The 23,939-nt window shown below is 40.0% G+C and overlaps 1 protein-coding gene across 1 annotated transcript in view; it reads left to right on the forward strand.

The window, feature by feature from the left end:
* Positions 1 to 2,236: 2,236 nt before the first annotated feature.
* TMX3 (thioredoxin related transmembrane protein 3) overlaps positions 2,237 to 23,939 on the forward strand; it is a 42,819-nt gene continuing 21,116 nt past the window's right edge. The window contains exons 1-8 of the mRNA XM_007189939.2: positions 2,237 to 2,476; positions 3,482 to 3,536; positions 10,147 to 10,186; positions 11,415 to 11,538; positions 17,602 to 17,647; positions 19,204 to 19,284; positions 21,071 to 21,170; positions 21,857 to 21,934. Of these exons, the coding sequence (XP_007190001.1) occupies positions 2,431 to 2,476; positions 3,482 to 3,536; positions 10,147 to 10,186; positions 11,415 to 11,538; positions 17,602 to 17,647; positions 19,204 to 19,284; positions 21,071 to 21,170; positions 21,857 to 21,934 (570 nt within the window). The 5' untranslated portion in view covers positions 2,237 to 2,430. The remainder of the gene's footprint in view (positions 2,477 to 3,481; positions 3,537 to 10,146; positions 10,187 to 11,414; positions 11,539 to 17,601; positions 17,648 to 19,203; positions 19,285 to 21,070; positions 21,171 to 21,856; positions 21,935 to 23,939) is intronic.

Raw genomic sequence — 23,939 nt, forward strand, 5'->3', positions numbered from 1 at the left:
GAGAAACATTACATTCTTTTTTTTACTGTTTTCAAAGTCCAATGTATTTTTAGGTTTTTCCAGCCATACGTAAACATTTTCCAGTAACTGAATCAAGTATCAATTTAAAATTTAAGTTTATCGAAATTAAATAAAACTAGTATTCAGTAACTGCATCTCACTAGCCATATTTCAAGAGCTCAATAGCCACATGTGGCTAGTGGTTATGCTATTGGGAAGCACAGGCCTGGGTCAAGAGTGGTTTCCTTGTGCTCCACCTGCTAATTTAAGCTGTGATGAAAATTCTAAAAAAATATATTTTCTTTTACACACTGTGGAAGACAGAATTTTGAAACAGATGAGAATGAGAATTTTTTAGTCTGCTTCTTTTGGGGGGATACCTTTGTACTTTCCTCTCAATTATGCTGTGAATCTAAAACTGCTTTTAAAAAAGTAAAGTCTTTTTTAAAGAGAGTGCAACATAGGAGATTTTTGCTAAAATAGCAAGCACGCTGATGGTAATAAGATTCAATCTAACTAACGAAGATCATTTTACACAAGGTGCAAGGGATGAGAACAGCAAGGCAGGTTCAGTAGGGAACTGTTGAGAGCGCTGCATAGTTAGTGGAGGATGGGACTAATGGGGGAGAAATTACAGGAAACAACAGATAATGGAAGTACTAGCACATAGTATAGAGCTATGATTTTATTCTGTATCCCAGCGAGCAGTGTTAAAGTTTAAAGTAATCTGATTTTGTATTAAAGTTCTGAATTGTATTTCTGAAACATCCATTTAGAAGTGACACACGGAGTGCCTTAGAGGGGAAACTAGAGGCTAGGAGCCCAATTAGGAGGCTATTTCAATTATCCAAGCAAGAGAAGATGAGACTGACCTGGGGATAATGGAGATGAAGAAAATGGGGACAGATTGAAGAGATATTTAGGCAATAAAAGCAACAAGATGTGGTGAGCAGTTGAATATGGAAAATATTAAGTAGGGAAATACCTAGCATAACTTCCAGGGAAATTGGTCAAACATTTGTACCATTAGCCAAAATAGGATGACTGAAAAAGGAGACAAGGAAGAGAAAGGGAGAAAATTCCAGGGCAGAAAGAAATCCTGAGAGGTCATGTCCTGTTACAGAAAAAATTCCAGCTCTGGAGTCTGGGACTTTGTTTCAAATGGCAACTCCATCATTTTAAATTATTAACCAAATTAGCTTCTGAGCCCCTTGGTCCTCATTTACACTCTTTGAGAACTTTCGTGAGGATTAAATATTTACATATGTTAAACTTTTAGAATAAACTAGATGCTCAATTTAAAAATATACGTATTTGAATCTGCTGAATGCCTGCACCGGCTACTATGCTGTATGCATAAAAGGGATGAAACCTAGGGTTTGCTCTCAATCAGATTATAACTTAATCTTCTAGTCATTAGGAATAGCAGTGTTTTATGAGCTTTCTGCCTGATGGAATTTTGAACCTACGGTGAATGGGCTGACATCATAATCCATTTCTCTTCTCATAACACACGTTCAATAATTGACTTAATCTAAATCCTCTGCTATTTCTCCTTCTATAAAAGTTTCATATTAAGTCAGATGTAGTTTCCGCAGCAGTCACTACCGTATAAAACTAGATCGCTTTTATAAATTACTTTTGTTATGCAGAAAAACAGATAGCAATATAAATATTTTCTGGTAAGTATTTTATTTCAAAAATCAGGAAACTGGAACAAATCATCAAAAAAATAATAATAATACCCCATGATCAGCTTCATGTTTTCAGGTTTCAAGAGAAACACTTTTTTAAAGGGGACTCTTGGCAAAAACGCATTCATGAAGCAAAATGAGACAGACGTCGCATTTTGCAAACAGGGGCAAAGAAAATTCCAAATTCATTCTGGAGACATATGTAAGGTCACGCGGCACCCAGAGCCTTCCATCTTTCTACCCACTGCTAACACCCACCTCTTTTCACGAATTTGTTTGCTAACTGCTCAAGAGCAGCAGGTGAAAGAGACGGCAGGATTCAGCCTCAAGCGTTGCCAGCCTCCCTCAGCTTCCGCTCTAAGTCTAGCAGGCGTTTAACTTCCCGGAAACGCCCCCGACCCCCACGCACACCCACGCAACACTCCGCCCCCACAGGAAAGCGCCCCTACACTAGGTTCCCACGCTCCCCGAGGCGGTCCCCGGAGCAGAGGCTTCGAGGACGCGACCGCGCAGGCGTCCCAGTTCCGCGCAGGCGCCGTAGTTCCGCACATGCTCAGAGGCGGAGGTCGGCGGGGTCCTAGGAGGGTAGTGGAGGCCGGCCTGCCCCGCCCCCGCCGAGCTTCCCTTCCGCGCCCAGGCCGGCCGGCTTCCCTTTCCGGGAGCGCAGGCGGCGGCCGCCGGTGTCTCTTTCTCTTCGCTCTGCAGAGTCGACTCTTGCAGCTCCTCTGCGGCGAGCATGGCAGCTCGGAGACGCGGGGCCGCCCTGCGGCTCTGCGCCACAGGTAAAGGCCGCGCGGGGCGATGCGGGCGGGTACGGGGACCCTCCCCCGATGGGATCGGGTGCGGGGGCCTGGCAGGATCTTGGCCCGGGGTGGGGAGAGGCCTGCGGGGCCTCCGAGATGCCCTCCGGGTCCTGGGTCCCGAGACTGAGAGGACGCTTTAGGGTCCTTCCCCGGCGCAGCTTTGCTGGGCATCCGCGCTTTCCGTTTGCTTCCGTTCTCGGTGCGGCAGGAAGTTTCAGAAGCGCTGACTCCGTCGATGGGTGTCAAGGATGCTGCCTTCCCAGCTGGCGGCCAAACCTGCTTTGCCTTTGGGTTCTGAGTCTTGTCACATCTGAAGAATCTTTACCCACGCGGGGGCCAAGAGAGGGAGGTTCAAGGATGGGTCCTGGTCGGGCCTCCGGGGGCTGTGCGATGTGAGAAGTGACCTGCGGGCGTGTTGGCCTTTCTCATCCTCTGGCCGGCATCGGGTACCTTGGTTCTCACCTCAGTGTGTCCACTTACACAGCAGTCGTTTAGTTCCCTCTACGTGCCAGGCACTGTTTTGTAATCAGTATTAGGAGCGTAGCTTAATTTTGTTTCTATCTATCAATTTGGGGGCGGGGGGAACGGTATTTTGAATGGCGTTTGAAGTTTATACTGAGAAGATAATTGTTACTAGAGAAAAAGAAATATAGAAGAACAATTTTCATCTCTACTCCAAAAAGATGGAATGGTAAAAAGGAAAAATAGGATGAAAATAAACATATATTTAAAGAGAAATTCGGTGTCTCAAGATTTACTAGCCTACGTAGAACTTGCTGTCACCATACGGTCGTAAGTATTTATTAAACAGGTGAACTACAGTACTTATGCTTTTGCATCATTTGTGCCCTGAGATGGATGAATGATGAGTTTTTTGGTAGGCTGTAAAAAACCAAAAACATTTTATAGGTGAATAAGCATATAAGCCAAAAGATAAATCAGCATTTATTATACTGTATACATTTTGTCTTTTTTTTTTTTCAGTTTTTTTACTTGATATGGCTTTCTGTAAAGGATACGTAGAAGATTTAGATGAATCGTGAGTATATATTTTTTAAATAGTATCTTCACTTCTTCCAACTGTGATGTTATGTGAATATTTGTATGAATCTAATATTTTTTTAAATAACACTTGTTTTATTGAGCACTTAATCTACACTACATAATTTGCTAATTCTGTATGGAGGTAGTTTTTTTTTTTAAAGTATAGTCGATTTACAATATTATATTAGTTTCGAATGTACTACGAAGTGTGAATGTAATCTTTTAATAACAGAGACAGTAATGACCAATGCTAATGTAGCACCAGTTTTGTTCCAGGAGTTGCCCTAAGTGCTATATATGTATGAAATGAGATTGTGCTCAAGAGTTTTACGAACAGTTATAAGAATAAAAAATTGGCAAACTCTTCTGTCTTACCATTTTACCTGTACATTTGTTAAGTCTTTTGGCCTTAGTCACTACTCAGTGGGGGCTGGAATTTGGTAACCATGCCGTAACACAGCATTAATCACAAGGCCTTGCTTATAGTAGGTGAGGAGTGCTGCTTCAGACCAAAACCCTGTGCGTGATTGATCTTTCAGGCCTGACCATAGGCAATTACAAGGCTTTTGCGGGCAGGCCTCCAGCGGGAAGCTGCCCTCCCCGCACCAGACTTGGGGCACAGCCAATGCCCTGCAGTCTCTGGAGGGAGTTGTCATAGACTCAGGCCCCCAGGGCAGCCGTGCGCATGTGCGTGTCTTCATTCTTCGCCCAGTTGCCTCTTGTGAAGGCCTCCTTGTTGGGGGCCTCACCTAAGGCATTTCTTAGGAAAACCTCCCCTGGGAAGCTCCTTATTGAGGGGTGTGGCTGAGGCACTTTTCTCCACTAGGACTCAGTACCTTTCCACTCCTGTCCTTTCCCTTCTCCCTCCCTCTGCCCATGGGTCCTGAGAGAGGCAGAAGCCATTGGTTCAGGGCTCCTCAGCAGTGAGGTGAATTTCTCTGACCCCTCGCCTCTTCCAGTTCCACCCAGAAAAATGGAACACTGAAGGGCTAGCACCTGTTTTTTCTGCCTCTTGGCTTGCACTGTCACAGTAACTGGATAAAGTCTCGATTGTGACTTTCAGTTTGGCTTGTTGTCCTAATTAACCACCTGTACACAACAGAATTGGTACAGCAGCAGGGTGGTCAGTTGGGCACAGTCCTGCTCTGGAAGAGCGGAAAGCCCAGAGATGCCACGGGGCACTCAGCAGCCTTGATAATGGGTATTGGGCGCCCTAGTGGATTGTTGATGGGCACTTTGATTCTCAGGTTAACACAGAGGTGATTTTGTTAAACTTCATGGTGCCTGGAAGGGTGTGTCGCTCTAGACCTGATCCGTAAGAACGCCCTAACAGCGTGACTTTGCTTAAGGAGGAGGAAGAAGCAGGGATGGGCAGGTGCAGATGCCCAGGACCCTAACCTTCCTCGGCCGGGTGCTCCGTGAACTAACGGTTTGGGCCCATCTGTAGTGAGTTTCCGGTAACTGAAGAACACATCTGGCCCTCCTTCACAGAGGAGGAAGTGGCCCTGCAAGCCTCCTGGTGGTCTCCTGGGCCTGTGGTGCGGGATTAGGAACAGTGAGTAATGAGACTGTCAAGCAGACTCAGAGCTCTAGGTTTGTCCTTCCTGTTCCTGTTTGTTACTGGACCCAGTTCAGCCTCCTCATGCAGTCAGGTCAGTCAGTCTGTGACACAGTCCAAGGCTTAACTGACAAATTTCTGGACATGGGAAAAGCAGCCACCATGAAGAGCACAAAGGTTGACCAGCACAGAGTGACAGTAAGTGGGAACTGGGTGCCCTCTCTGGGATGACCCATGCAAGAGCCTTTCCAGAAGCTCTGAGTGAGGTTGCTCAATAACGGGGTCTCAAAGGAGGAGATTGATAGGCTCCTTACCAAGGACCTCATGGCCAGGTACCAACCTGTGAGGGGTCTGATGGGCTTTTTCAAAGGTCAGCATGATGACAGCCCTGTGGCTATTAGAATTACGCCCACCATCCTGCCTAGTGAGTCTGGAGACAAGTCAGAGAGTCCCAAAACCTTTACCCAGACCTTGACAGGGTGTTCGGTGGAGGCCTCTCTCTCCCCGGGGGGGCTGCCAAGGTCAGAGTTCATTGGGGAGGTGGAGGAGAGTTGCACTTCTTGGGCCTTTTGGGTATCAGTATACAGGTGAGTATGATCCCTACAGCCCCCGCTACCAGGAGGAGGAGGAGACGTATAATGCTGTCGGGCTTTGAGTCTGTGATGACCAACGCCAGCACGCTTGCCCAGGCCCGTTTCTGGCTGAGCACTTCTGGGCCCCTCCTCTTCAGCATGCTAACGGATATAGATGTGTTAGCTGTGCGTGCTCCTGATCGCCGTGGTCCCCAGGCCCCAGTGGGGGTTGCTGCACCTGAGGCCATCTTCTTGGATCACTGCAAGACTGAACCTACCCGACCTTCAGCTCTTAGTGCCTTTGTCTCCCCAAAACGGTGTTGGCTGCCTGGTGAGTAAAAGAAGTAGCTGAGCTAAAGGAAGCCAGAGTGCTCTGTGAGCCTTTTTCTATTCGGGAGCCCCCCCGCCCCGACCCCCTCTGGCCTGTGCACAAGGCCTTGGGTACCTGGAGACTCAACACTGATGACAGGTGGCTCAGTACCATGGTGGTACCTGACATCAGGACGATGCTACTAGAGGGAGCTTGGTCTGCGGCATTAATGATGTCAGGTGCCAGCGAGTGTCTTCACTGGGCTGATACGGATCAATTTCCTTCATTGGGAATGGATTCAGCACACCTTTAATATCCTATGCGTATCTAAATTCCCTGCCTGTCTGCTCTCAGTAGGTAGGCCATGACCTGGAAGAACTCCTAGAGGGAGCACAGACCTTCCACTCTATTGATAACAGCTCCTAGATTGCCCAGACAGGGTCGCTGTCCAACAAGGACCCGACACCATGATGACTCACAGGTGGCAACATGGCTGGGCTGTTAATACCCACAAAGTGTAACAACTGAGATTCCTGGGGGGTGATGTGGGAAGCAGTACAACATCTCATTCTAGAGGAGATCATTACCAAACTCTTGGCCCTTTCTGACCCCCAAAATAAAAAAGGCTCAGGGATTGATGGGCTTATTGGGCTACTGATGTTGTCACATAACTTGTGCAGGGATCTGGCACCCATCTATCAGGTACTAGAAAGGCCACTGCCTTTGAGTGGGGCACCAACCAACAGGATACTCTAGAGGCCCTTAGGCAGGCCACCAGGCTTCCCTTCTCCCGGGTCTCACTGGTCCACATCTGCCGTTTGAGTTACACATCTCAGCAACCTCTCAGTTCGCTGATGGGAGCCTGTGGCAGAAGGACGACATCACAAACCAGCATAGACCTGATAAGCCCCCCAAGCTGGCTGAAGGATACGTGGCTTTTGAGAGGCAGTTACTGGCCTGTTGGCCCTTGGTGGATAAGTGTGGTAGTAGACTCACGAGCAGATACTCTAATCATGTTGCTGAAGAACGATAGCTTTGGAATCTCATGAACTAGGAATGGTACCTCCAGGAGCTCAGGTGGAGTCTCACAATTCAGTGAAGAGGTCTCCCGAGTGTCCCCCCACCTCCCAGGAGTAACACCCCAGGAGCCACTGCCTCCTCTGGCCCAACGGGGACCCGGGTAATAGAGACCTCCCATACCACCTATGGGCCTGGTTCACTGATGGCTCCTCCTGGGATGGAGCTGGGTGCAGCCCGCATCCAACCTGAAAGAGACCTGTCCTTCCCAAGCGTGGTAAAGGACCTTTGCACAATGGGCAGCTTCATGCAGTGTGGAAGACTGAGGTCTCTCCTGCTGTTCCCCCACCTGCTCCTCGCTCCAGCCCTCGCAAATAGGCCCTGCTGTATGTTCACTGACTCGCTGGGCTCTGGCAAATGGCTTGGCCGTTGGTTGTGTGGCATATAAAGCAGACCCCCTGTGAGGATGGGACATTGAGATGAAGATCGGTTCTGCCCCTACTAAGCGTTTTGTTCCCTCCGTGGTTGCTCTCCAGGAAGGCCCCTGTGCTGACAAAGGGAAACGACCAATGAGCATCCTGTGCTTGTCAGCTGAACACAGGAACTGAATTGTTCTCCACTCCAGAGCAAGCAGATGTGCAGCTAATTGCCTCCTGGATCCACAAGAGGATGGCCCTTGGAAATTCAGACACTGTTGTAGGTTGAGCTGGCATGCACAGATTGCCACTGCTGTGGGAAGACTGAACCAGCATGAAAAAGCTGTCCCGCTTGTCAGACCCTGGTCAAGGCTAAACATAACTACCCAGGAACACATTACTTCACGTTGGGCCAGGGCGTTCTCAGCAGATAGAACACATTAGGCACCTCATCCCACCCATAGTATCCCCCTGGATCCTGACTGCAGTTGACACTTGGTCTAGCCATCCCCACGCATTCCACTGACTCGGGCCACACTGTCAGGCCCTATAGGACAACATTTGTTTCCTATTCAGGTTCCCTGAGAGCACTGTATCTGCTAACAGCCCTGGATTTTCAGTCCAAGCTACACATCAGTGAGCTCAGTCATGGGGCATACAGTGGACTCTCCATATCACCCCTAATCCACAGGGGTGTTGAGCATTTTAATGAACAGTTAAAGGACAGGCTTAGTCAGCAGATGGGAGGGGACAAGATTATCACGGCCTGGATTACACATCTCAGGCAAGTGGCCTGGGGGCTGAAGGCAGCAGTTCCCCAGTCCAGTACTTCTCATTAACCCTGCATGTGCGAACACGTTGTCTGCCCCTTCCTTTAACTGTATGCCCTTCTACAATTACAACACTTTCCACTCCATGTGGGGCTCTGTAAGGGACTTCTGTACCCTTCGACTCCTTCCCAAAGACTCAAATTGGTGGGAGAGGAGGATGGCTATTAAACATCAAGGAGGGGGGGACGGCAACCTCCAACATTGGCCGCTGGGTGCAGAGCATGGGGTTTTGTCTACAAAGACCTCAAGAATAATGACCATCAATTAGAGGGCTCTGGTTCAACAACTTGCTTAAGGTGGCTGTGACACATTCCTGGGTAGCCCCACGAGATGAATATAAAATAGAATTTTTTACTATAAACCACAAGGGGAGCCAAGCCAAAATATTTCGGGGACTGATTAAGGGCGCTGTCTTTGTCTGTGGTACACAGCAGACTGTGTTGTAGTTGTGTAGATGTGAACACCTTTGGACCTAACAGCTATGGTATGGGGATATGTTCTCTTTGTCTTACCTATAGGGTTAAGAATCTTATTAGAATATCCCCACAGAGAACTTTTGTCATTCATCCAGTACAAATTGAATATAGATCGCTGTGCAAGGCACTAGGAGATGAAACAAATACACTCGTTCTCGCTTAGCGTATCTATGGTTGGATAATATGTAAGTAACTACAACGTGTGGAAATTGATGAGAATCATAAAGAGGGTAAAGATGATATGGAGAGATCGTTTCTAGCTTTGAGGAACTTAGGAAGACATTACAGAGTTAGCAGTGCTTTTGGCTGGATAGGATTTGAATATGAAAGAATGTAGAAAGTCAAACATTGTGAGTTTAGCTGTGGTAAGTACCATAGTCTGATTGGAAATCATACTCATATTTGAGTATGATTATATACTCAAATATATAATCATATATATTTGATTGGGTGCTTATATTTGAGTGGGAAGATAAGTTGGAGCCAGAGTAGTGTAGTAATTTGTACTTTTTTTTGTAGGTGGTGGGAAGGGACCTAGAAAATGTCAAATAAGAGTAACATGATCAGAACTGTGTTTTAGGAAAATTCTTTGTATTGTGTCAGGGTTCCCCAAAGCACCCCCAGCTTCACTGATTGACTAGGAACACTCAGAGGACTGAGCCTGTCGTGGAAGTCAGAGCCATGATTTGTTACAGTGAGAGAACACAACGCAAAATCAACAAAGGGAAAGGGACGTGGGGCGAATTCCAGGGGAGACCAGGAACGAGTTTCCAAGAGTCCTCTCAGTAGAGTCACACAGGACGTGCTTAATGTCTTCATCAGGAGTTGCAACCACAAGTGTGAAATGCTACCTACCAAGGAACCTCATTAGAGACTCTGCCCAGGAATTTTTATTGGGGATTGGCCATGCAAGCACCCCTCTGCCTAGCCATTACCAAAATTCCAGACTCCCTGAAGGAAAGTAGCTGTTCATCACCAAACCACATTGTTTGTACAGTGGGAGACCAGTGAACCACCCTTAACAGGAAATGGTGGGAACCCTCCTGAAATTCAGGTTCCCAGATGCCACCCAGGGACCAGTCATGCAAGCAGACTTTTCTGAGGCTGACCCCTCAGGCCCGCTCTGTAAGGCACAAGTGTAAGTGGAGTAGAGGGGCTACAGGCTAAAGCATTTGTCTGTCTGTGTTTCTACAAAGTCCCACTTTAATTTTTTTTTTTTGATTCTTTACTCCTAATTATCATTTCTCTACTTTTATTAAGATGTTTAATGGATAAGATCTAGAGGTCTCTCAGTAAAAATAAAAATTTATTGAAAGAATTTGTTCTATGCTCCTATATTTATCAATTTATTATCTTTACCTGTACTATTCAGTTGTAAAGTGGAAACCTACAATCAAAGATTTGTTTTCTTGTTTTTGTTTTTTAGATTTAAAGAAAATCGAAAGGATGATATTTGGCTTGTAGATGTGAGTATGTAAACTTTTTGTACTAAGTAACCGCCCCTACCATTTTAAGTGTTATTTTGCATTCTCTTCACCCCAATATGTAATAGACAGTACTAATGTATATTACCCACTTTGTTTGCTCAGGTAGTACCATTTAGGTTTTTATATTAAAGTGAACGTCAAAGCCTTAGGATTCCTGGCAGGGAAATGATGAAATTCAATGAGGTCCACTTGTGGATTATGTCTGAGGGAGATTACGGTATGATTTTATTACAGAATTCACTATTATTTTTTCATATTATCCAAGAGATTGAGTATAGTAATATCACTTGGCAGTCAAAATCATATTTTTATCTTAGTAGTGAACAAAATCAGATTTTCATCTTCCTTTCCTCACTTTGACGTTTTGAATGTATTTAAACCTTATGATGTTTGGGATTCATTTTGACATGCCTCAGTAAAAAAGTAGAGTGGCAGCAAAAGAGATGGAATGAGAATGGCAGAGCTGACAGTTATTGAAGCCAGGCAATGAGGCGTAAAGGTCCCTTGTTTAATTCTGTCTGTTTTCCTTTTGTATATGTTTGAACATTTCCATAGTGTAATATTAAAAGAGAGATAAATCTTGTTTCGTAAAAGTACAACAAGCAGTTTGTTACACTATTTCACTGGAGGAACCTAAGTACCACCCCAGCCATCTGGTGATTCTGAAGAGGAACGAACTAGGGTTTTAGTTCCATCAGCCTGACTTGTCACTATACCAAACCAGTCATCCTGATGATTCCCCACATCTTACCAGTGGTTACGCTTAGAACAGCAGAGGCACCTACTGTGTTGGAATTTTTGTAATAGAAATAAATTAATATTTATTATTAACACTTAAGGGGTGTGCATATGATATATGAAGTGTATTTGGTGGTCTAATTTTATATATAACATGGACACACTTGGGAGCAAAGATGCTTTATTGTAAATCATCTACTTTAAATAGATATCAATAGTCATTTAAACTTAAAGTAGTATCAGTGTTGAGGTATATCCTAGGAGATGACCTGTCTAGGTTTGTGTATATGTGTGTTCTTTTATTTTGAAACCACTTTAAAAATTATATTTAGACTTTTTGTCTAAAATAGATTATTATCTAATCATTTAGTCAAAAAGATTCTTTTAAAATTAAGATTGATACCCAAAGTAGCACAGTATTTCAGTGGTTTTCTCTCTCTCTCTCTCTTTTCTTTTTTTTCCAAACAAGTTTTATGCACCATGGTGTGGCCATTGTAAAAAACTGGAACCAATTTGGAACGAAGTTGGTCTCGAGATGAAAAACATTGGTTCTCCAGTTAAAGTTGGAAAGATGGACGCTACTTCCTATTCCAGTAAGCATCTACTCAGTTTATTATTCTACTGTTCTTGTAATGAAAGTGTTTTAATTACATGAAGCAGTATTCAAGGTAAGAGGAAGAAATATATATATTTTTTTGCTCATGTAAAATTAAAATTATCTTAGAGATTTCAGACTGTATATTTTATGAGTTAGATGAATTAACCATTGAATGTGTAATATGCAGTCTATGTTAATCTTATACCCAATATAGATGTATGAGCCATTGTTCCTATTTTGAGCCCACTTGAGATATCAGTTTTCTGAGACAGCCACAGAAATTTGAGTGTTGAACTCTTGATATTGCTGCATGGCTTAAGAGTGAGAGTTTGCTGTCTGAGTAGCCTGAATGGCATGGTAGAGGAGTAACGGGAACTCGAAGGGCAAGCTGAGTTAGGATAAATACAAGTGAGGATCGGGAAAGTGTTCACATTAGAGAGAATATTAAAGCAAAATCATAGAGCTGAAAAAGAGTTCAGTGAGTCTGTACCAAAGACTAGAATGTCTTCGAGCAGAAACTGGCAAACTACAGCGCTGGACAGTCTGGCCCCCGCCTGCTTTGTACATACAGCTCGACTGGAACAAGTCACTCTCCTTTGATTACCCTTATTTATGACTGTTTTCATGTCCCAGAGGCAGATTCAAGTAGTTACAACAGAGACTGTAGGCCCCACGAAGCCTAAAATATTTATTATCAGACCCTGTACAGATAAAGTTTACCAACACCTGTCTTAAAGGATTTGGGAAAAGGCAAAATTAAGTTTAGAGAAGTATAAGGTATCACACAGATTTGGAAAGAGCATGGCTTCAGAAAGTAGATCAAATACGGCTCTGCCTACTACTTTTGCCTTGTAGCACGGGGAAAGTTTCTTAACGTGTCTAAAACTTTGATTTGCACACAGGTAAATATTTAATTGTAATGAATATTTTATTGGTTGTTTTGAGATTAGAATGAGGTAGCACATGTACAGTCCCTCGTAGTATGCAATAAATGTAGGTTCCCTTTTCCTTTAATTAATGAAGAAAGTAGAAGTATGAAATGCAAAATGCATATTTCATTTTAGGAAATCAGCACTGTACTCTGGATATAAGTTTGGAACAAGACAGATGTATGTTTTAAGCCCAAGTCTATCATCTCTTACTTTTGTGGCTTTGGGGAAGTGCTTAACCTCTCTTAATTTTAGTTTCCTTGTCTGTAAATGAGAGAGTGATAATTCTCAAGGTTGTGAGGACTGTATTAATATTTCTTATTCAAAACCCCTAGAACAATGGCTAGTACTTATAAGGTGCTAAGGGATAATACCAGATTCTAAGAGCCTCTCAGGTGGGACAAAGTGTTTTGGATTTTATCAGTTGTCAATTGAGAGGTAATACACATTTTTGAGAAGGCATATGATTTGATAAAAATGTTTTTGAAAAGAAGAACAGATGAAAAGAACAGTTAGAGACAAAAAGATCATCTAAGTGGACTTTTGTATGCTTCTTGGTATAGGGTGCCGGGAGGGCAGACTTGGGTGGTTGGCAGGGCAGTAAAGAGGAAACAGTAATTCTTATAGACATTTGCAAGGGTTAAATCACGGATGTGCTAGATTGGCTCTGGTATAAAGAAAAACAATTGAAAATAATAGTGTAAGATTCCTAGCACAATTAACATTGAACTACATTACCACTGGTTAAATGGGAAAGAATAATACATTTAATTTTGTGTGTGTTTTCATGTTAGCAGCTGTTTTGAATTTGTGGTATTTTGCTTTATTGATGTTTGGGAATATGGGGAACTAGAGTGCAGGTGAGATGTTAGAGCTGGAATTATTGAATCACACAAGTGAATTGCTGCGACTTTGAGAGGGGATGAGATCGATGGCAGGAAGTTATCTTAGAGAGAGAGATAAGATAATATTCTCGAGTTGGTATTTCTTGAAATAAGCTTTTACAGTGTTTAAGAAATTATTCCTTTTAACTGTTGTGAAAGTAAATTCTTGTGTCTAGGCATGTATGTTGATTAGACATGCATACACATACATTCGTCCATACAGTCATTCATTTATTTCAGTCAGTCAGAGGATAACCAATAAACATAAATAAATTGTCCGGTGTTTAGTGTTTGATGTCAGTGATGGATGAATTTTTCATTCTGTTATAGAATCAAGAAGATGTTTTATGTGCTATGGAGAAAAGAAATATCATCTTCCTAAAAAAAGTAGTTAAGTATTCAAAAACTACCGTCTAGAGATTACAAATAGATTTTTGGCATATAATTCTTAAAGTTTTCTTAAATATTTCAAGGCAGCTCAAATACAGGCATTTTAGTAGAACTTGGAATCAAACAGGTGAAGAAATTGAATTTCTTTTTTCAGGCTAGCTGTTGGCAGTATTCTGCATCTAACTATAGAACACTAAAGGATTGGTTGTTTTGTACCTGTTTCTTCCATCCCCATAGGTTGCTTTTCAGACGGTTATAGCATTGGTGTTTCCCAACGTTTACTCTGCAGGCTGCCTGCATTAGGATTACCTGGGGTGCTCAGTATAAATTCAGATTTCAAAGGCCCACACCAACCCTACCAAATGAAAATCAGATTGAGTCATAAGAATCTGTATTTTTAAGATGGACTTCAGGTGATTCTGCTGCACACTCAAGTTAGAGAATCACAGAGTAAAGTATTATTTTGATGGATAGTTATTTATAGGATCTCAGTTTAGGGTGGGATAGGATTATTCAGTGATCAAGTGTAGAAAATCTCTTAGACTGTTTGATGGTAGCTTATTTCTCAATCATGTAATTGCAGTGATTGAAATAAATGCCATCACACTCAGTCCAACAAATCTCTGTGTATAGAAGTTTTGAACAGGAGAGATTTGAACTTTCATGATTTACCCTGCCCTGTGTGTATCAAAAATTTCTTGATGCATGGTTTTAATTAATAATATATCAAATAACATTAAAAAGTTGTATAATGTCCAGTGTAAATTTACATATTATTTTAGCCTTTCTTTTTCTACATATTCCTCCAAAAATGAGCACAAAAATTATTTCTCATTCAAAAGTTAAAATGTTATGATGTTACCTGTAGTCATGTACTGATTTCTATTACGAAACCACTGAAATTCCATTTATTCCTCAACGTAAGTGTGACATCATTTTATAGTAAAGATCATATTTTACCCCCCTTTCATGTATAAACTTTCAAGGGCATTTGGCCAATAACATTCTTATTCTGATTCTTAGATCTCAGATATATTTGCAGATCAGTCTTACCTTTCTAGATTATAAGCCCTTTTAGTCAGTGACTATATTTCAGGGTTGCTCAAACTTGGTACTGTTGACATTTTGGGCCAGATAATTCTTTGTTTTGGGGGGGAGAAGAGTTTTCCTATGCATTGTAGGATATTTAGCAGCATTCTTGGCCTCTACCCACTAGATGCCAGTAGCTCCATTCTCTCCCCACCCCCTAAGTTGTGGCAACCAGAAATGTCTCCAGACATTGAGGGCAAAATCACCCCCAGTTGAGAACCTCTGCATTATTTTATTCCCTTCTCATGTTAGACACATAGTGACACTCAGTAAACACTAAGAAAAATAGTATTTTTGAGCTGAAAAGGATTTCAGGTTGAGTTCAACTCCTCACTTTTTCCCTCCTTTCATTGTGTAGATGAAGTAACAGAAGGTAATTAGCAGTGAACTGACTTTACTAATTTCAGACATCAAAGTTAGCAGCAGAATTAGGCCCAGAATCCAAGATCACCATGATTCAAAATCAGGCCTATCTTAACCATCAAGTTGTTATCACTTCAAGGAGAAAACAAATGAAATAGGGAGCTTTATGCATAACCTTATTTTCTGAACATTTAAAATTACATAATTTCAGGGGAAGTTATTCACGTTGCAGATGGATTCTTCAGTTTGTAATGGAATTGATCTCAGGTTTCTGTATAAACCATTGTTCTTTGATAGGAAAATGTAAAGAACAAAAGATTTAAACTCAGACTTGAGTTTCAGTATCGGCCCTGCTACCTAATCAATGCTTGCTTTTTAACAAGTTACCTAGTCTTCCGAAGTATTAGCTTATCTGAAAGATAACATTAGCATCCGTCACCCCACCTCACAAAATTGTTTTGAGGGGTAGTTGAAGGCATATTAATGTCAGTTATAAGATATCTACACATGCTAGTTCTTATTAATATTTTCTGCACATTAGTGTGTCAGCAGGTAATTACTTAACAGTGAGGTCAGGACCAAGAATAGAAGAAAATGGACTCAGCATCTGAGCATCTGTATGTGCCGAACTCTCTGTTAGATTCTTCTCCACACTTCCTTGTTTTAAATACCACCCATAGCCCTACAAGATGAGTGGTATCCCCAGAAGCGGAAACAAAATCCAAAGTGAAGGAGCTTACACTGAGCTGCATGGACAATAAATGGAGACGTTGGAACCCTAACCTGGGTCATTATGTGCCTGTAACTCATGCCTTGCTGTGTGCCTCTTTAATTATACAATCATTTACATTTAGGAAAACCTACCTTTGAAGTTTTAGCAGTCATTGTCAGTTGAAATTCTGTCAGAGATGAAAGTAATGTTCAAAGAACCAAAGGGCTAAAGGGTGGGTGGTATCATCTCCATCTTATAGGTAAGAAAACTGAGGTCAAGGAAATTAAGTGATGGGGTTATGTGTGGAGCTGGGATTTTCTCTCTGAAGCCTGTCATGAGAACCATAACGTCAGCTATAAAATACCACCACTGTATTTTCTCATTGATTGCATATTTCATTTTTTTAATTTGATTTGTGTACAAATAAATTTTACACTAAATTACGTAAGCAATTGCTACTGGGCTACACCGCCCCCTCCAGTCAGTTTTATTAGTCTTTATATTTTGGCAGTTTTTAATGAGGTTTAGTTGAAAGTAATAATGGCTTATATTTACCTGCCTTCTTAATTTGGGATGGGGAGCATTAAGAACGTACATTACACACATAATCTGTGTTTTTTCTTGGAAGAGGGCAATCTCAATAACAGCAGTATTCAATTAGAATATGCTTGACCTGAAAATACTTGCAAATGATATAACCAATAAGGGTTTAATACCAAAATATATAAACAGCTTATGCAACTTAATATAAAGAAAAAAAAACTGATTAAAAAATGGGCAGAAGACCTAAATAGACATTTCTCCAAAGGAGACATACAGATGGCTAACAGGCACATGAAAAGATGCTTAATGTCGCTAATTATTAGAGAAATGCAAATCAAAACTACAATGGAATATCACCTCTTACTTCTCTCTCAGAATGGCCATCATCAAAAAGTCTACAAATAACAAATGTTGGCGAGGATGGATGTGGAGAAAACAGTTGTATACTGTTGGTGGGAATTAAATTGATGCAGCCACTATGGAAAACAGTATGGAGGTTCCTTAAAAAACTAAAAGTAGAGCTACCATATGATCCAGCAATCCCACTTCTGGGTATATATCCGGAAAAAATGAAAACTCTAATTTGAAAAAATACATGCACTCCAGTGTTCACAGCAGCACTATTTATAATACCCAAGACATGGAAACAACCCAAGGGCCAACAGACGATTGGCTTAAGAAGATGTGGTATATATATATACAATGGAATATTACTCAGCCATAAAAAAAGAATGAAACTGCCATTTGTAACAACGTGGATGGACCTAAAAAGTATTATGCTTACTGAAATAAGTCAGACAGAGAAAGATAAATACTTTGTTATCACTTATTTGTGGAATCTGAAAAATAAAACGAATGTGTATAACAGCACTGAAACAGACTCACAGATAAAAATTTACTCTTTTGGCTTTTTTTTTTGTTACAGTATTTTTGTGCAGGTCATAAGTTGGATTATAAAGTAATTATTTTGTATGAGAATGTCATGTTTTTTCTTTTTTGTATGTGTTTATATTCTTTTATAAGAATTGAAAACAGCATATCTATATGGATTTGTATAAATATATATATATTTTAAGTAAAAGGCTCATTTATTACCTAGTTTCTCATTTTAAAAAAATTTAGAATTATTTATTCTTTTTCTTATCAAGGCATTGCTTCAGAGTTTGGAGTTCGAGGTTATCCAACAATTAAGCTGTAAGTTGAGTGTTGTATGTTTATATGTGTGTTTTTATTAGTTCACTCTACTTACATTTTATTACATTAATTTCTAGTAGCTTCCTTGGAGGACTGAAGATTTGGGTTCTGCAGTTCTTTCTAGGTGCAGTGTGTGATCCAGGGAGAGGGACTTCATCCATGCTTTTCTTTGCACTTAAGTTAATGTGTGGTTTATGGCTAATTCACCAAATGTGTTTTGAGTTTACTGTGACAGGCGCTGAGCAGGACAAGGTATACAGTTGTAAATTAGGAAAGCTCTACCCCTGAGGAGCTCAAGGGTATATTCTGTTTAACTTGTGAATCCTGTCTCCTAACAAATTTTACTTTTCTATAATTGAAATAGATTTATTTCATTAGAGATGAAAGAAAAGAGAATCAAATTGATGGATGTTAATTCTCATCTGTAGATGTTGATCACGTCTAAGACAGAGCATATACGGTAGAAGAAATATTGTGATAATTCTAAAGGACTTGTGTTTTATAATCATGATGTTATTGAATTTTCTCATGAGTTTAATCCTGATCTCATCCTTATTTCAATAATGTGGAGAGTTGAGGAATTATTTTGAAACTTATTTTTATTATAAAGTAAGTTATTTTAGTATTTTAAAATCTCAGATTTTAAAACTTGACTAATTTTAATTTTTTTATTTCTTGGATTTTGTGTTGGCCTCCCTTCCTTCCCCCACTGTTTAAAAATGTTTGCTAAGGGAATTCCCTGGCAGTCCAGTGGTTGGGACTCTTTGCTTTCACTGCTGAGGGCACAGGTTCAGTCCCTGGTCAGGGAACTAAGATCCCACAGGCCACATGGCATGGCCAAAAAAATAAATAAAATAAAATAAAATAAAATAACACATGCACACACACAAAATACTTCCAGGGCAGAACCTTTAAAAAAAAAAGTTTGTAAGCCTCTTTGACTTTCTTGTGTTCAGTAAATTATCTTTTCTATTCTTTCTGTTTAATTATAGATGTTCTACTGTGCTTTCACAATTTTTTAAAAAAATTTCAGTTAGTTGGACACAATTCATTGGCAGGCTTTTGGAAAATTATCTAATTTTCTAGAAGAGGTATTTTTATGCATTGTTTTACTCTTTAATCTTGGAGCAGCTGTCATGTTACTCTGATGTTGTATTGCTTAAAATTGGTTTTACCTTTACCAAAATACTTTTAATTCCCTGTCCTTTCACTTACTTTTTAATAGAGAAGATAGTGAGAATTAAGCTTTGATGAGTTCTTGACTGTGAATGTATATATTTTTCGTTTATCAGAAGGCACAGACACAATGCAATTATCAAATACAGAGTAAAATATTTTCATGTAATTTTAATAAAATACAGCCTTTTTCTTTGCATTTTGGTTGTTGGTTCCCTGAAGCCAGTTATTGGCTGTTTTTTACATGATTATGCTACTTCTAAAACTCCACTGCATTTACTATTTTATTTGCTGTAATTTGTGTTACAATAGAGTGATTATCATTAAATGTGAAAACAGTTGAAATAATCTAAACTTTTACCCTATTTTCTTTTTTTAAGATTAAAAGGGGACCTGGCGTATAATTATAGAGGACCACGAACTAAAGATGATATAATTGAGTTTGCTCACAGAGTGTCTGGGTAAGTTTGCATTATGAAGGGCCTTTACTATATAATATTAGTATTTGCAAGTTAAATGTATTTGAGTAGACCATATTGAACATACATATTTTTAGGTGTTTAGCCTAAATAAAATTTGTCTATTTATTTATAAAGGAAAGCTAGGGTTGCGTAGCATATGCAAAGAGCTCCTCGAGAGGAATAAAAGGGTCCATGATCTTATGTACTTGTTAGCCTCACATTTAAATTCACTTTGTGTATAGAAGAATATTTTCCCCAATGGATTTTTAATACATTTTCAAAACTTGATTACTTCTAACAGCTTTGTGAATCTTAATTTTTTTTATTATAATTTTGCCTTTGTACTGCCTGGTTTACATTCATTTATTTTTCTTGTTATCTAATTTCAGTTTTCAGAGACACCCCACAGTATTATATTCTAAATAAACCTGGGCTTTAATCCCTAGCCTTTAATACCAGAAAATGCTTTTCAGTTGCAGCCAGGATATATTATATTGATAGCTTAAAATAATTTTAAGATAAATTAAAATATTGGAATGGATTTGTTGGGTGGCATGATACTATCTAGCTTAAATTATTTGAGAAAAGGCACAGAATTAGGAATGGTCTTTGTACATTAAAGTTTGCAAAGCTTTAGTAAAGTATAATTATCACTGTATTTTCTCATTGATTGCATATTTCAGTTTGTTTATTTGCTTTGTGAATAAATAAATTTTTAGATAACTTCATATTACATGAGGGGGTCGCCAGTAGGATTATTTTATTCCCCTATGGTTTAAATTAGTCTTTATGTTTTGGCAATTTTTAATGAGTTTTAGTTTAAGCTTAAGATGGCCTTCTGATGTAACTGGGAGTGACTCTACTGCAAAGGAAATTTCAAGAGTCAGTTCTGGAGTTGTGTCACTTTCTAGTTAATTACTAAAGTATTGAAATAGTGGCTAGAGTATAGTGATGCAATGCATTTAAAGAATTGTGTGTTTCGAAAAAGTTTGCCTTTGCAGGATACATTTTGTTCTTTTTTGCAAATGTGATGGAGTAAAAATCTAATAATATAGACCACACTAAAAAAAGACTGCCTCTTAGCTTTTAATAGTATTTCATAAGTGATATGTTTTATAATAATCTTTGGTATAATTCATTTCTCAGTCTATTTGGCTTTGAAAATGACTGTATAATAAAACTTTTTATAGTTTTGTTTTCTCTTCATGAGATTCTTATATGCTATTATGACTACCATTTTCCATTTTATTTTTCCTGAGAATAACATACTTAGGAAACATTTTAGATTTTAACCTTTATAGTGTGTTTTAAAACTAGCATTTAAATGGTCAGAGTAAGACATAAATATTCTAAACATAATATTAGAAACTCCTGGGATAGTATTTCACAGTGTGTTTGTGTGAATGATCTTTTGAAAGGGAGAAAAAAAATAATTCTCATGTGGATTTTGTTTTTAGCTGAGGATTCTAAATGGATTATAGTTCCATCTTTGCCTATCAAAACATTGGTTAAGATGATACTCTCTAAAGGGATGTATTTAAAGCTAATTTTTTAAACTGGTAGATTAAATTGTAGGTACTGTATTTTTATTATATGGGTATAATAGTGGTCACGGGCCATAGTTTATTAGATTTATGTAGATTGAGTGATATACTTAAAATGCAATTCATACAATATTAAAACTTTGTAACTTTAGATATGATAGGATGACATATAAATAGGAGTAAATTATATACTATCCTTAGTTCAAGTGCAAGTTTTTTTGTTTTGTTTTATTTTCAAACAGGGCTCTAATTCGGCCACTTCCAAGTCAGCAAATGTTTGAACATGTGCAGAAGAGGCATCGTGTATTTTTTGTTTATATAGGTGGAGAGTCACCTCTGAAGGTATCAAATGATTTTATACTTTAATCCACAAGCACAGATATATTGTAATTTAATTTTCTGTATAAGGAGGGCTTCACCAAAAACTCAGGACTTATTTCACTCTTATTAGAAATACTTTAGTTCAATCTAAGTTTTTCTATAATAAAAACACTTTGTCATATATCCTCTATAGTATTTGCCTTCATGAAACAGAATTGAGTAAAAAGTGGGTGGGTGTTGCCTGTGTTAATATATTTCTTCTATTGACCTGGTTATTTAGATTTTGTATTGCATTTTAGCATTTTGAGTCTTTGAGACTGCAACATGCAGTTAGAGTGTAAACTTTTTAAAAGCAAAAGCTCATTGTCTAAAGATTATCGTATGTATGTTTGTGTTTGCATGTCAGACACACATCTCTTCCTATACTCATCATCAAATTAAATTAATAAATATGAATTGAGCTTGTTATATTTAATGAACTTTATTTGAAGGCATATAAAAGCACTTAGTTACAATGGTCTTTTGCCTTAGAAACAGTTTATTTCATTTCCTTATATTTAATCTTTTCACATGAAAAGACTTAAGGTAGCTAATTGTGATGATACTACTTAGCAGTGATACTACTTGCTCTGAATGTTTAATGAGGAATGAATTTTGATCTTGATTAATATTTAAAAGTCACCTTTTTTCTGTTTGTATCTTCACAGGAGAAATACATCGATGCTGCTTCAGAATTAATTGTATATACATACTTTTTTTCTGCCTCAGAAGAAGTCGTTCCTGAGGTAATATTTAAAGTTGGATTTTAAGTAGTGTATTAATCACTATATATATTCAACAGCTGTTTGTTGTCCTTTAGTTGTGTGCCATGCACAGTTTTAAGTCCTGGATTATTGATGGCAAGCAAGATCACCAGGACCCTGATAGGATGGAGTTTACGTTCTCATGGGTGGGGGAAGTGGACTAAATTTTACTATTGTAGATAAGAGCCTTCTCTTGGGTCCTCAGACTGAGATAGTGGTCCTCGGTAAACAAAGCTATAAACAGGATATCGTAACTGCTCTAAAAAATAATAAAGGAGCAGTGTGATAGTAAGGACATTTAGAGGTGGGATGGCTACTCTTGATTGATTGATCAAGAAATGTCTGTCTGGGGGCTTCCCTGGTGGCGCAGTGGTTGAGAGTCTGCCTGCCAGTGCAGGGGACACGGGTTTGAGCCCTGGTCTGGGAGGATCCCACATGCCGCGGAGCAACTAGGCCCGTGAGCCACAATTGCTGAGCCTGCGCGTCTGGAGCCTGTGCTCCACAACAGGAGAGGCCGCGATAGTGAGAGGCCCGCGCACCGCGATGAAGAGTGGACCCCACTTGCCGCAACTAGAGAAAGCCCTCGCACAGAAACGAAGACCCAACACAGCCATAAATAAATTTAAAAAAATTAAACTTTAAAAAAAAAAAAAAAAAAGAAATGTCTGTCTGAGGAGAAAATACATCTGAACTGGGACTTACAGGATGTGAAGGAGCCACGCACAGATCTGTGGCCATAGTAAACCAGAAGCAAGGAACAGACATTACAGATGGCCAAGATGAGAACCTGCCTGGCATAGTGGAGTAACAGAGCAGTAGCCAGTGTGGCTGAACTGCAGTGAGGAAGGAGATGGGAGGTAGGCAGAGGCCAGTGGAGGCCTTCTAGGTCATGGCCACGCATGTGAGGACTTGGTCTCAAGTTCATTTTAAGGACATTACTCTGTGCTAAGTGCAGAAACAATTGGATCAGGATGAGACTAGATCAGGAAGCTCAGCTGAACTCTTGAAGTAATCTAGGATTTAGGCTTGAAAGTTAGTAAGAGAATTAGGAAGAAGTGAAAGAATTGTATTTGGAGATAGAATTTTTTGAGCTTGTTCTAGAGGAAAAGAGGTGCATCAAGGATGACTTTTAGGTTTTTGGCCTGAACAACTGGTTAGATGGTGGTGTTATTTATGAGCTGGGGAATACTGGGGAAGGAACAAGTTGGAGTATGGGAGGAGTGATGGAGTTTTGAAGGTTTATTTTAATTTAAGTTGATGTATTAGGCATCCAAGTACAGGCATCAGATAAGGGTTTGGAGATAAGTCACGGCTGCATAAATGAAATAAACTTCTTAGACGCGGGATGCAAATCTGGTGGGAGATAAGAGGGTCCAGGTCCTAACAGCAAAGGACAATGAGAAGAAATTGTCAGTAAAGTAGGAAAACAAGGTGAATGGGAAGCCAAGATAAAAAGTGTTTAAGAAAGGAGTGGCCAACTGTGCAAGATGCTGTGAAGCAACCAAGGTGAGGAGAGGAAAGAACCATGGTGTTTGTCCCCATAGAGGTTGTTGGTGGTTTTAAGAGAAACAGTTTCAGAGGAGTAATGGGGACAAATGACTCACTGGTGTGGTTTCAGAGACTGGCTCACTCAGGGATACCCTTGAAAGGGAGAGATGCTGAATGCTGTGAAATACTCCCAGGGTACCTGTGTGGATGAGTTGCCGACCATGGGTGAATAGAGGCATGCTGGATGGTAGAGCCTCACCTGAGAGCTTTACCACCGCCCTTACAATAGTTATTTTCATGGTGCTGTAATGTAACCAGAGCATTCTAGATCACCTGCGACATACCTTCCTCCCTTTTTAATCTTTCCAGGATAGCTGTCCTTATTTTTTATTTTATTATTATTTTTACTTTACTAGCTATCTACTGATTTATTTGTTGTTATGCTCAGTATTACCATACTCATGTAGTAATTCTGTGTGGCTTACCTAAATTATATCTT

The sequence above is a fragment of the Balaenoptera acutorostrata genome, chromosome 13, assembly GCF_949987535.1.
Source record: "Balaenoptera acutorostrata chromosome 13, mBalAcu1.1, whole genome shotgun sequence".
Classification (NCBI taxonomy): Eukaryota; Metazoa; Chordata; class Mammalia; order Artiodactyla; family Balaenopteridae; genus Balaenoptera; species Balaenoptera acutorostrata.